Below are 14,921 nucleotides of genomic sequence, written 5' to 3' on the forward strand. Positions count from 1 at the left end.
TGGTATGCACTGACTTTACCCAGCTCTCCCTGGCTCCAGAATATCTCTGTATACTGCATTGATTTTCCATGGTATGCACTGACTTTACCCAGCTCTCCCTGGCTCCAGAATATCTCTGTATACTGCATTGATTTTCCATGGTATGCACTGACTTTACCCAGCTCTCCCTGGCTCCAGAATATCTCTGTATACTGCATTGATTTTCCATGGTATGCACTGACTTTACCCAGCTCTCCCTGGCTCCAGAATATCTCTGTATACTGCATTGATTTTCCATGGTATGCACTGACTTTACCCAGCTCTCCCTGGCTTCTGAATGTCTCTGTATACTGCATTGATTTTCCATGGTATGCACTGACTTTACCCAGCTCTCCCTGGCTTCTGAATATCTCTGTATACTGCATTGATTTTCCATGGTATGCACTGACTTTACCCAGCTCTCCCTGGCTTCTGAATGTCTCTGTATACTGCATTGATTTTCCATGACTGAATTCTAGAATGCATTTGGCTACTCATCACTACTACAATATTATCATCATCTGCACCATCTAATCGAGCTGTTCTCCTCTTCCCACAGGTATGCACTGACTTTACCCAGCTCTCCCTGGCTTCTGAATGTCTCTGTATATTGCACTGGCTTTTCTATGCTTCCCCTGGATCTGAGTGTCTTGGTGCAGCACATATAATCCTTTTAGTATGCTTTCTTACCTATCAGCTTGTTTCCATGACCTGTTTTCATGTATCTCATTGTGTGATCCTGGCATCTCTTTGAGTGGTCAGTCTTACCCCTCCCTCACTTTATGACCTTTGCTTAACTCTCTACATCTGGTCTCCCATACCCAGCCACCCCCTCATTCACACCTGATTGCCCTTAACTGGGGATATATTCACATGCAGGAGTCTGCTATAGACTCAGTCTGCTGCAAATCATCTTTTAACTTCCATCTTTTAACTTCCATCTTTTTAATTATGATTCTGAATTAGACTGAATTGGACTGGAATTGACTGGAAGGTAACAGAACACTAACCACTACAATGTTTCGGTTTCTTTTCTCTTTCACCCCCATACTACTTTCCTTCTTACAATCTCCTGCAATCACTCCACCTAGTAAGGAACTAGTCATTTCTTCCTCCATACTCCCCAGCCACCTCACCTTCTCCTCTGAACTGTTCCTCCACATACAATCCTTTTTATCCAGACACACACGGCCACATCATGTCCTATCCTGCTCCCACCTTCTAATGATCTGTCTGTTACTCCTCATTGCTGGCGACGTATCCCCAAAGCCCGGCCCTCCCCAATTCATCCCCACACTCGTTTCTAACCCCCTGCCACGATCCTCCGCACGTTTTCCCAACCACGACAACCTCATACCCATTCATCCAGCCCCCACTCCCCCGCTCCCCCTACTTGGAGCACTATGGAACGCACGCTCCATCTGCAACAAACTGCCATTTATCCATGACCTCTTCATCACCAACAAACTCTCCTTCCTCGGCCTCACCGAAACCTGGCTCACCCCCTCTGACTCGGCCTCTCCAGCTGCGCTCTCCTATGGCGGATTCCACCTCTCTCACACCCCTCGCCCCAGCAACAAACGCGGTGGAGGAGTTGGCTTGCTCCTGTCCGACACCTGCTCCTTTACTCCAATCCCGCTACCACCCTCCGCTACTCTTCCCTCGTTTGAGGTGTACTCTGTCCGCATCTATTCCCCCTCCAACCTCCAGCTGGCTGTCATCTACCGCCCCCCAGAACTAGCCATCTCCACCTTTCTCGACCACTTCACCACCTGGCTACTTCATTTCCTCTCTGTTGACATCCCCACTATCATCATGGGTGATTTCAATGTCCCCATTGACACTTTCACCTCAGCTACCTCTAAACTTTTATCACTGACTGCCTCCTTTGGCCTCACTCAATGGTCCTCAGAGGCCACTCACAAAGATGGCCACACGCTGGACCTCATCTTCACCCGCCTCTGCTCCCTTACTAACCTCACTAACACACCCCTCCCCCTGTCTGACCACAACCTACTGACATTCTCGTCCCTCTCCTCTCCTAGTGTGCAACCCCCACTCCACAAACTCACTCACCCTCGCAGAAATCTCAAACATCTCAACTTACAATCACTCTCTGAGTCCCTTCTCCCTCTCACAGACATAGCCTCCCTTCATGACACAGATGCTGCTGCCACTTTTTATAACACCACAATAACAACAACACTCGATTCGGCCACCCCACTCATGCATAGTAAAACTCATACAATTAACAGGCAGCCCTGGCTGACCAGCCTGACCAAAGAATTGAGACGGGCTTCCAGGATTGCCGAGCGGAGATGGAAGCGATCCCACTCTGCCGACCACTTCACTGCATACAAGCAGTCCCTCGCCAGCTTCAAGTCTGCGCTCACTGCCGCAAAACAAACTTACTTCTCATCCCTCATATCCTCCCTGTCCCACAACCCTAAACAGCTTTTCAACACTTTCAATTCTCTACTCCGTCCCCCCGCACCTCCTCCCTCCCCCCTCATTTCTGCTGATGACTTCGCCTCTTTCTTTAAACAGAAGATCGATACGATCAGAGAAAGCTTTGGCCCACAGCGCCCACTGCCCCTCTTAGCTGCTCAACCCTGCTCCTCCAAAACCAGCTTCTCCACCATGACAGAAGATCAGCTCTCCACCCTCCTGTCAAGATCACACCTCACCACCTGCACGCTTGACCCGCTCCCATCCCACCTCATCCCTAACCTTTCCACGGTCTTCATCCCAACCCTAACGCACCTCTTCAACCTCTCACTCACAACAGGTGTCTTTCCCTCATCCTTCAAGCATGCCAAGATCACACCCATCCTCAAAAAGCCCTCCCTCGACCCATCCTCTGTGTCTAGCTATCGCCCAATATCTCTTCTCCCTTATGCCTCCAAATTGCTGGAGCAACACGTCCATCTTGAACTGTCCTCCCACTTCTCCTCCTGCTCCCTCTTTGATCGGTTACAATCAGGCTTCCGTTCCCATCACTCAACTGAAACTGCCCTAACTAAAGTCACCAATGACCTACTAACTGCCAGGAGCAAGCGACACTACTCTGTCCTCCTTCTCCTGGACTTGTCTTCTGCCTTTGACACTGTAGACCACTCCCTTTTGCTACAAATCCTCTCATCTCTTGGCATCACAGACTTGGCCCTTTCCTGGATCTCGTCATATCTGACAGACCGAACATTCAGTGTCTCCCTCCCCCACACCACCTCCTCACTTCGCCCCTTGTCAGTCGGTGTTCCTCAAGGCTCTGTTCTAGGACCCCTACTCTTCTCCATCTACACTTTCGGCCTGGGACAGCTCATAGAATCCCACGGTATGCAGTACCATCTCTACGCTGACGACACCCAGATCTACCTCTCCGGACCTGACCTCTCCTCCTTGCTTACCAAAATCCCGCACTGTCTGTCTGCCATTTCAGCCTTCTTTTCTGCTCGCTTTCTACAACTGAACATGGACAAAACAGAATTCATCATCTTTCCCCCATCTCACTCTACCCCTCCACCAGACCTATCCATCAATGTCAATGGCTGCTCACTATCCCCAGTCCCACACGCCCGGTGCCTCGGGGTGATCCTCGACTCTGCCCTCTCTTTCAAGCCACATATCCAAGCCCTTGCCTCCTCCTGTCGTCTCAAACTCAAAAATATTTCCCGGATCCGTGCTTTCCTTGACCGCAACACTGCAAAAACGCTAGTGCATGCCCTTATCATCTCCCGCCTCGACTACTGCAACCTCCTACTCTCTGGACTCCCCTCTAGCACCACTCCAATCCATCCTACACTCTGCTGCCCGACTAATCCACCTGTCCCCCCGCTATTCCCCAGCCTCTCCCCTGTGTCAAGCCCTTCACTGGCTTCCTATCGCCCAGAGACTCCAGTTCAAAACCCTCACACTGACATACAAAGCCATCCACAACCTGTCTCCTCCATACATCTGTGACATGGTCTCCCGGTACCTACCTACACGCGACCTCCGATCCTCGCAAGACCTCCTTCTCTACTCCCCTCTCATCTCTTCTTCCCATAACCGCATCCAAGACTTCTCCCGTGCTTCCCCCATACTCTGGAACTCTCTACCCCAACACATCAGACTCTCGCCTAACATAGAAACCTTCAAAAAGAACCTGAAGACCCACCTCTTCCGACAAGCCTACAGCCTGCAGTGATCCTCAACCTACTGAACAGCCGCGCAACCTGCCCTACCCTCTCCTAGGGTATCCTCACCCACCCCCTGCAGACTGTGAGCCCTCGCGGGCAGGGTCCTCCCTCCTTATGTACTCGTGTGCCTGGTTATCTGCTCATGTTTAATGTATTTGTCTATATTTGCCCCGTATTCACATGTAAAGCGCCATGGAATAAATGGCGCTATAAAAATGTATAATAATAATAATAATAATAATTATTGGTTTTCTGTTTTAGCATCTTGGGTTAAGCTGTGTGCATAAACTGCGAATGTCCAAGATGATGTGAATACTTGTATTCTAACTGGAATCAAGTCTAAAAAGAAAGTGCGAAGGAAGAAAGAATTTAATGTTGCATATGGGGACTTTCATTAGGAAAATGGTAACATTGGGGAAACCAGAGAATATGGAGGCCACAATAAGATGACTCGGGGCTGATGGAATGTTTCTAGAAGGGTGTGCATATTACATCAAGGGATAGGTGGGTGTTGGCTAGTGAGACTAGGACTTACTGTAACTTCAGACACAGCTAGAATTCCTGAAGCTCCCTGGGATGTCCCAGCCACTGCGGGACCCAGGCAATACGGACTGATACGTACACGAATGTGTTTGGACCTTTCTGGATTGTCCTTCTGGGACTACGGAGGGGACCCACTGGTATCTTCTTCGGACTACTTAACTCCCCTGATGATGCTCCCTCATTGGAGTTGAAACGCGTAGGGAGAAGGAATATCTTTAGGACTACACGTTGGTTGGTGGATTCCCATAGCAGGGCTCACTTGGGGCCTGTCCTTGTTAGGACAAGAGTCCTTTTAAGGGTTTACAGGGAAGATAGCTGCGGTGTACCCTTCCCTATCCTTGGCCCCCATTTATTTGGAACCACCACCCTCATGGACTATGAGGGACTGTTTCCATATGTCCGTTTGATATGGTAAGACCGATCCAATTTTTACTTTGAGCACTGGTTCACTTGAGCACTTTTTGTTTTTGTTGTTATATGTGTCTTATTAGGATCCTAGCTTTTAAGTAACATTTATTAAAGGTTATGTTTTAATCTAGTGGATATCCTCCATAGCTAATTCTTGTATTTTTCCTGAGGATAGAGACGGGGCCAGTTCGTTTATAGGCTCTAGCTATTCTTGTGTTGGCTAGTGAGAAATTATTTTCCCTTGGAATTAACGATTCCTTCTATAGTGAGAATCTATGCGGATAGAAACAATACTCAAGTCTGCGACTGGTTATCTTGCTAAAAAAAAAAATCCCATATGGACTCATAATCCATGTAGCAAATGGGAAATCATGAGATGAATGTTGGTGCCAATCATAGGAATATTATGTGTGCAAGCAAATTCCAATGATCCACTTACATGCACCCTCACTTCAATGGACATGATGCACTGGAACAGGACCACATGGCTCTCTAAATCTAGTAAATGTAGGCAATGCGCCACTGTTTATCCCACACACAATTGGTGTCCAAAGACTTGGTGGTCTATTTTTTTTGTGCATCATCCATATTACATCACTTCCAAACAATGCATGCTTGTTACTGGTACGGGAGGGTCCAAAAGTAAACCAGAGGAATACATGAATGCGCTTGTGTGTATTACGGCATGCTAGACACAATCATACAACACTGGTGCCCTCTGCAAAGGCTGCCACCCAACTGGCAGGGAAGCATTGGCACCATCCAATAAAAATGAAAGCTGAGCTCCGATTGGGCATCAAAGCCAGTTTTCAACACGTTATGATTAGAGATGGAAGAACCCAAACAGTAAAGTTCATCGTCCATACCGAACACCATCTTGGCACCGTCCAGGTTGAAAGTTGTTTATCCCCCAGACTTGGATTACGGCGTGGGACAGAACGTTGGACAGGTGAGGGATATTGTTCTTTTTTAGTTTTGTTTTATTACAGGAGACGAGGGATCCAGTGGAATTAGACGTTAGGCGAGTATAACTGTGTTTAGTATTATTAAATAAAAAGGTAAAACTGTGTTTTGTTTAATTTTTCTAATAAAGGAATTTATTCTGATGTGTCATTATTTACCTTATATCTATAGGATTAGTAATGGATTAATAGATGCCTCTCCATTACTAACCAGTGGGCTTGATGTCACCGGACAATACAAAAGTGACATCAACCCCACTTGCCACCGCTACAGGGTAAGTGGGAAGAGCTGAGTAAAGCTCCAGGATTGGCGCATCTAATAGATGCGCCTTTTCTGGCAGGTTGCAGGCTGATATTTTTAGGCTGGGGGAGGTCAATATCCATGGCCCCTTAACAGCCTGAGAATACCAGCCCCCAGCTGTCTGCTTTAGCAAGGCTGGTTGTCAAAAATGAGAAGACCCCACTTTTTTTAAAAAAAATGATGTATTTAAATAATTAAAAAAGAAGTGTGGCGACTCTACTCTATTCTTGATAACCAGCCTTGCTAACGCTGACAGCGGAGAGTTGCAGCCCCCAGCTGTGAGTTTTGCCTGGCAAAATAACAAAAATGCAAAGGAATCCAAGCCATTTTTTCTTAATTATTTATTTACAAAGCAGGAGTCGGCTGATAAATACTTCTATCATCCGCTCCTGCTGTCCTTTATTAGTGGCAGCAGGCGTTGGCTGATGTGAGCAGTAGTCCCATCATCTGACACCAGTGACCAGAGGTAAACTTTATACCTCCGAACACAGCTGCGTGCTCACGCTGTCTTTTGACAGCGTGAGAACTGCGGCTCTGACCGGCAGTGATTATTATACTACTTATCAGAAGCAGTGTTTGCCATACTGTCATGCACATGACAGTGCGGCAAACACTGGATGTTCGGGCCCCCCATTCAAGGGAATGGGGTACGGGCACCAAAACTTTTTGTAACTGTTTGGCCGAATGTGACAGACTCGAACATCCAGGTGTCTGCCCATCTCTATTTATGATAAATGGGCCCTATAAGAGCATCTTGTACAAACCACACAAGTGAAAAAAGGTTGTATTTTTCTGGCCCACGGTAGGGTGAGTATATCTGGTCAAGTTGACGTAGCATTTTTCAAGGCTCTTTAATATGTTGAATGTTCACTTACAGGGTGGATAACTTTAGGGGGCACTAGGAAGGCAATTTTGTTCCATCTATAGAAAACCCACTGTGCCAAAAAGCATTCTCTGTGGCTTCCCATACACTAGATCTTCGCAAGGGGAACCGGTAAACTTCCCTAAGAGCCATGAAAAGTGTTAAAGAATAGTGTGGGTGCTCTAAATGAGATGATACTATATGGCACAAGCAAATAAAGATGGGCAAATGCAAAAAAAAAAAATGAGCAACTACAGTATGGAATTAAACAGACACCTATATGGTCTGTGATTACCCCGTAAGTGGAAAAACACTCACCCGGAGTAGTTTCTACTTTCTCTGTAAAAAGATGTGAATAAACACATTAGTAAAAGTATCACACAGACTACAACACAGCTCGCAAGAAAAAAAAACTCTATAACATATTAGCAAAATAATATTTCACATTCGCTTTTTAATGCCGAGAGTGTCGTATTCTGTAGGGCATCGATCCGGTATGCCATCCTTTCGGGGGGTTTTGCACAAATTGCCACTCATGCGAGGAATGGTTGAGTGTTCAAGAAAACAAACTGAAATTGTAAAAAATATATATATATTTTGCTTGTGTGAACAGGAGTTCTGCTTTCAGCTGCCGCGCTCTCCTGGCTCTGGCTCCCAAAATCTCAGGGGGTCGGTGTGAGCTAAGGGTCTTACTCTAGCCTAGCTTCATTTGAGGTTTGAGCAAAAAGTTCCATTTGGTTCATAATCTTCTATTGTGTGTTTGTTTCTGCTCACTAGTTTTGCAAGGCCTGATTTCTCCACTTTTGTTCTCCTGCCCATCCTGATCTCGACCTGATCCTTGCTTACGACTGTACCATGACATTATTCGAAAAATCCAGATTGTTTGTGTATTGGCCATTGCTGCTGAATGCTACCAGGGTAGCGGCTGGGAAAGTCCATAAACACTTGAAAGGGCAAAGTGTGAAGTATACATAATGCCTAACGATTCTCATCATGGCTTAGCCCCAAGTTAGATCCTTTCGTAACCCTCTTCTCGACTAATTTATCCAAAAGTGTGTTAGGTAATGGGGTGAAAAGTGGGTATAGACATTTTTTTTTCTATGTGGCAATAATGTGTTAGCATACAGTGGAGACAATGTTGAGCAAATATTTGCAAGACCCTCATAGTCGCCAACCAAAACCCTGCGAACTTCCACCTCCACCCGCTGGCATCTATACTGATTTTAGGCCCGGTGCGGAGCCATGTGTGCATCCTGCTGTTAAGTAGTTGTCATATCAGACCTACAAATCAAATGTGGTGCCAGCAGCTGGGATGATGAGGTTCGCCGGGCTCTGATTAGAGGCCATGGACTATCGAAGTGGTCATATTAGGGTCCTGCTGATCTTTTTGATCATCTCTAGTGGTGCCACTTTTGAGCCCGTTACAGGATTGGAGCTCAAAAAAAGTAAAAGGATTCCTTGTGAGGTTCAGTGTAAAGAGATTTATACATTTTTCTATTTTAGAGCGTCGGGTCAAGTTGTCCAGAAGAGGTTATAAACGGTTATTCTTGTGTGCAAGATGGGCAGCAGAAAGTCAGAAGGATGTTACGAGAAAGGATTTGATGTTTCGAGAGTGGTTCGAGAATGTTCTTCACGAAAATGGCCGTAGCAAAAAGAATACAGCCTGTGGAGATCACAATAAGACAACTGGGTAGATGATGGAGAGATTAGCAGGGTGCGGAAATCTGAGGTAACAGGTTAAATGGATATTAAGAAAATCACTGATCCTGCAATGATAACAGTAGCAATAAATGGGATCCAACTTTCGGGATAGATGTGGGATGGAGCCATTGGTGGGACCTGTATGTGACGCACACGGGGGCTCCTCCTCACTCTTCCTAGACAAACTATGTCAAGTGAAGAAAAGAAGGATCAAGGGTTGGAATTCAACCAGGCAGAGATGCCGTTCTCCTCATAGAGAACAAATTAAATATCCACTGGAAAGGTAACAAGAAAAAAGAATGACCGGCACTGAGATACACTGAACCGCAGTCGGAAGTCTGCCTAAATGATCTGCTTGAGCAGGACGGATGAGGTCTCCTTTGTATGAGTTGTGGGTGGTGCTGTGCATACATCAGAGCTAGTCCATAACCATAGAATAAAGGAAAAAAGATGCAGCACTCACCCATAAACTTCTTCAAAATGTGTCCTTTATTCCGCGATACAAGCCTTACAGAGTGTCAAACGGCATTCGCAGGGGTCTGTGAGGGAGCAAGAGTGAGAAGAGACCGGACTACGGCCGTTTCGCGCTACGGCGCTTCTACGGGTCCAAGGCTTGTATCGCAGAATAAAGAACAAATGAAAGCTTGGTCATCTCGAACTTTCTTGTGTTTTTTTTGTGTGTTCAGTCAACAATTAAATAAGGCTAATGGGGTAAAGTTCCTCATTGTATGGTAGAGGGTGCACCATGTTTGTGGGCAACTTTCCTTCCCCCATATAATTTCATGACAACTATGGTACGCCCGTTAGCTTTAATAAGGACAAGGACTTCATCTGATTTCTTTAGAGATTGCTTCTAGAACGCCTTTTAGATCACTTATTCCACTTTTACTTTATTTGAAAGATCTTCATGTGGATTGAAATGTTGGGAGAAATTGACAATATGCAGGTATGTTTCATAGAATACATATTCAAAAGGGAATGTGAAATCCCTCGAAAAAAAAAAAAAGATAATTTTTTATGGTATATAATATGAAAAATAGGGAAGCAGTCATGTCATTATGGCTGCTGCTCTCAGATCACAGTAATGACCAGCCAGCACAAATTTGGGTACAAGTGATGCAGTGGAGACCTCATCCAGCGGCGAACACACGTCATTAGTGACATCACCGCTCCAGACAGAGCGCCCATATCTGTGCTTACCGGTAATTACTGTGATCTGAGCGCCGCAATGACATGACGGCACCACTCAGATCACAGTGAGGGAAATTATAGCTCAGCCATCTGTGCAGGGCTACAATAAAATGGCACTTAGCTCCAGTTAGAAACCCAGGGTGTGTGTAGAGTTCCCAGCTGATGCGGCCACAGAATAGGACTTTGCCGTCGGTGTACGACCCTAGTCTCCTAAGTCCTGGGGCTGCCATATTTGCGGTAAGTGCCGTTCTCCAAGTTGTAAAAATTATATATATAAAAAAAATAATAACTTTTGAATTTTTACACTTAGAAATAAACTTTTCAACAGAAATTCAAAACATTAAAAATAAAAATTTGTGACGCATTCACGTCAAGGACTGTCCACCAGAGTGCTGTGGGTCCGCATTACACATCAAGTTTGGATACACGATAAAGTCCACTTACCATTTATCGTCAAGGACGTTGTCTCATGTGACAGACCAGAGGTTGTTTGCACGCTCACTGTGTAAAAACCACTATGGTCCTTCTGGGCATTTTTGATCTGAAATGATCCATTAGTAAAAATGTCGGCTTCCTTAAAGATCTGGCTTCCGTTTCTTCTCTCCTTATTTGAATTGAGCCATATGATCTGTTGGTCCGAATTTGTGTTCTGCCCTTTGTACCAGCTCAATAACAGGAATTGGTCAATTATTTCGGTCACTTTCAGGATAACAGTATCGTTTACGAGAGGCGACGATGGATAAACATCTATTTTAATTCCGAAGATTGAATGCATCCATGTTGCCACAAACACTGCAAAATACAAAGGAAAAAAAAATGGAGACAAGATTGACAAGAGATCTGCCATCTACTACCCAAAGTTGGCCATACACATTAGACAAATCACCAAAGTCAGGGGGACCCAAGCTGGGTTGACAACCATCCAGATATTCGAAATGGGGCATTTTTTGAAGTAGAAGAACGTACACAGATTATTTTGATTGTATGGGTTGTAGACATGTAGCATCACCGATATAATCAAAGGTTTATCATGATTTCCCAATAATTCTGTAAAAAATATTGTCTTTACGTAATTTTTTGGTAAGCTGTCCAGAAAAAAGAAAATTAAGTGGAGCAATATGTAAAAGTAGACGTGGGAATTGGTAGACATGGCTGCCGGCTAAAAAAAAAAAAAAATGTTCCGTTGACCATTATAAAGTACTAGCTATTAAACCCGTTCTACGCCCGGGTGGCGAGCATTTATATTGGTATATGGTCTCCATCCTGTCATGTGCTGCTCCATCCTGCGTCCCCATCCTGTCATGTGCTGCTCCATCCTGCTTCCCCATCCTGTCATGTGCTGCTCCATCCTGCGTCCCCATCCTGTCATGAGCTGCTCCATCCTGCTTCCCCATCCTGTCATGAGCTGCTCCATCCTGCTTCCCCATCCTGTCATGAGCTGCTCCATCCTGCTTCCCCATCCTGTCATGAGCTGCTCCATCCTGCGCCCCCATCCTGTCATGTGCTGCACCATCCTGCGTCCCCATCCTGTCATGTGCTGCTCCATCCTGCGTCCCCATCCTGTCATGTGCTGCTCCATCCTGCTTCCCCATCCTGTCATGAGCTGCTCCATCCTGCTTCCCCATCCTGTCATGAGCTGCTCCATCCTGCGCCCCCATCCTGTCATGTGCTGCACCATCCTGCGTCCCCATACTGTCATGTGCTGCTCCATCCTGCGTCCCCATCCTGTCATGTGCTGCACCCATCCTGCGTCCCCATCCTGTCATGTGCTGCTCCTATCCTGCTTCCCCATTCTGTCATGTGCTGCTCCATCCTGCGTCCCCATCCTGTCATGTGCTGCACCCATCCTGCGCCCCCATTCTGACATGTGCTGCACCCATCCTGCGCCTCCATTCTGTCACTGGCTGCTCCCACCCTGCGTCCCCATCCTGTCATGTGCTGCTCCCATCCTGCGCCCCCGTTCTGTCATGTGCTGCTTCCATCCTGCACCCCTGTTCTGTCATGTGCTGCTCCCATCCTGCGCCCCCGTTCTGTCATGTGCTGCTGCCATCCTGCGCCCCCGTTCTGTCATGTGCTGCTTCCATCCAGCAGCCCCGTTCTGTCATGTGCTGCTGCCATCCTGCACCCCCGTTCTGTCATGTGCTTCCCTATTCTGTCATGTGCTGCTCCCATCCATATGCCCCATACGCTGCTCCATAAAGGTTTATGGCCCCCATCAGGTGGCGTAAGTAACAAATAGCTGTGGCATGAAGTGCCACAGCCTCATGGCACAGCAATTTGTTACTTACGCTACCTGATTCCTTTCGGGCGCCAATGTCTTGCTCCTCCTGGTGCCGGAATCGGCGCCTGCGCAGTCCGCGCTTTCCGGCGCCATTTTCTTGAAGACACACTGCTGGCTTCCGGCTGTGTGTCTTCAAGAAAATGGCGCCGGAAAGCGCGGACTGTGCAGGCGCCGATTCCAGCACCAGGAGGAGCAAGACAATGGCGCCTGAAAGGAATAGCGTAAGTAAAAACTCACTATGGCGGCGGATTATTTGCATAATCAGGGTGCAAATATGTAGACGGCGTCCCCGTGCTCCCGACCCCCTGCCTCGGCGGCATTTTTTCTATAATGTAACGCTAGGAGCGTCGCGCCTGCGCAGTCTATTAAGGCTTCAGACAGAGTGACGCTCCCAGCGTTATATTATAGATATAACCAGCTTAAAAGTTTTACGGTAATTATAACATACTAGATGGTGGCCCGATTCTAGCACATCGGTAATTCTAGAATATGCATGTCCACGTAGTATATCGCCCAACCACATAGTATATTGCCCAGTCACGTAGTATATTGTCCAGCCACGTAGTATATTGTCCAGCCACGTAGTATATTGCCCAGCCACGTAGTATATTGCCCAGCCACGTAGTATATTGCCCAGCCACGTAGTATATTGCCCAGCCACGTAGTATATTGCCCAGCCACGTAGTATATTGCCCAGCCACGTAGTATGTTGCCCAGCCACGTAGTATGTTGCCCAGCCACGTAGTATATTGCCCAGCCACGTAGTATATTGCCCAGCTACGTAGTATATTGCCCAGCCACGTAGTATATTGCCCAGCCACGTAGTATATTGCCCAGCCACGTAGTATATTGCCCCGCCACGTAGTATATTGCCCAGCCACGTAGTATATTGCCCAGCCACGTAGTATGTTGCCCAGCCACGTAGTATATTGCCCAGCCACGTAGTATATTTCCCAGTCACGTAGTATATTTCCCAGTCACGTAGTATATTGCCCAGCCACGTAGTATATTGCCCAGTCACGTAGTATATTTCCCAGTCACGTAGTATATTGCCCAGCCAAGTAGTATATTGCCCAGTCACGTAGTATATTGCCCAGTCACGTAGTATATTGCCCAGTCACGTAGTATATTGGCCAGTACAGAGCCACGTAGTATAGAGAGTTAAAAATAAACATATACTCACCTATAGCCCGTTGAAGTCCTGCTATACTCACCATCCGCCGCCTTTCCCGCTCCTTGCCACGCTCCTGGGATCACTCCATTGCAAGCGGCAGCTTCCAGTCCCAGGACCGGTGTGAGCAGGACCTATGATGACATCGCGGTCACATGACCGTGACGTCACGGCAGGTCCTTGTCGCACACCAGCTCTGGGACGGGACCGGAACCTGCCACTTGCAATGGAGCGGTCCCGGGAGCGTGGAGAGGAGCGAAAAAGGCGGTGGAGGGTGAGTATAGCAGGGTTTTTTTAATTATTTTTAACATGACCTATTTTTACTATTGATGCTGCATAGGCAGCATCAATAGTAAATAGTTGGGGACACACAGGGTTAATAGCAGCGGTAACGGAGTGCGTTACACCGCGGGCCGTTACCGCTGCCATTAACCTTGTACCTTGTGTGAGCGGTGAGTGGAGGGGATTACGGAGCGGGTGTCAGGCAGTGAGTGCAGGGGAGTAGGGGAGGGACTAATTGGACTGTGCCCGTCGCTGATTGGTCGTGGCAGCCATGACAGGCAGCTGCCGAGACCAATCAGCAAATGAATAACCGTGACAGAAGGACAGACAGACGGAAGTGACCCTTAGACAATTATGAATATAGATAGGAGGTGATTTATCTATTAACAAGATGCAAAGTGAACGAACAAAAGAAAAATCTAAATCCCGGCAATATTTGGTGACCGCCCTTTGCCTTCATCAATACTTATACGCGCTTGTACAGTTTTTGAAGGAACGCAGAAGGAGGTTGTTCCAAACATCTTGGAGAACTGACCCCAGATCGTCTGTGTATCCTTCTGCCTCTTCATGCAGTCCCAGACAGACTAGGTAATGCTGAGATCAGCGTTCTTCGGGCCGTATCATCACTTCTAGGGCTCCTTGTTCTTATTTACGCTAAAGATCACTCTCAATGACGTTTGCTGGATGTTTAGGGTTGTTGACCAGCCGCAAAATAAATTTGGAACCTATAAGACGCCTTCCTGATGGTATTTTACACGATGCATAAGTATCACCATAAGTATCACCACTAATCTTGTCAAAAATTCCCAACTCCATTTGCTGAAGTGTAGCCACGATCTGTACTTCCCTGTTCCTGTAGACCTTCATTAGCCCTTCAGGAGCAAACTGCTTTTTGTTACAGCCAAATATTTCACATTTTAACTATCGGTTCAGTGCTCCTGCTTCCATTTTTCTCCACCTCAGTTACTGTTTTCATGCATACTTGAGTCGATTGGCCTCGTTTCCATGTCAAAGGTTTGACCA

The 14,921-nt window shown here is 46.8% G+C and overlaps 1 protein-coding gene across 6 annotated transcripts in view; it reads right to left on the reverse strand.

Annotated features, from left to right (window-relative positions):
- The window catches only part of LOC138651305 (carcinoembryonic antigen-related cell adhesion molecule 3-like), a 49,007-nt gene that overhangs the window by 19,368 nt on the left and 14,718 nt on the right, over window positions 1–14,921 (reverse strand). For 4 of the 6 annotated variants that reach the window (XR_011315466.1, XR_011315465.1, XM_069741397.1 and 1 more), the window contains exons 2-3: window positions 10,609–10,956; window positions 7,591–7,611 (exon numbers count right to left, since the gene is read on the reverse strand). Coding sequence is in view for 3 of the 6 variants with exons in the window: in XM_069741397.1 (XP_069597498.1) it covers window positions 7,591–7,611; window positions 10,609–10,956 (369 nt within the window). In the remaining 3 variants the exon portion in view is untranslated. The remainder of the gene's footprint in view (window positions 1–7,590; window positions 7,612–10,608; window positions 10,957–14,921) is intronic. The other 2 variants (XR_011315467.1, XM_069741398.1) reach the window with 1 other exon arrangement.

This window comes from Ranitomeya imitator, chromosome 10 (assembly GCF_032444005.1).
Source record: "Ranitomeya imitator isolate aRanImi1 chromosome 10, aRanImi1.pri, whole genome shotgun sequence".
NCBI lineage: Eukaryota > Metazoa > Chordata > Amphibia > Anura > Dendrobatidae > Ranitomeya > Ranitomeya imitator.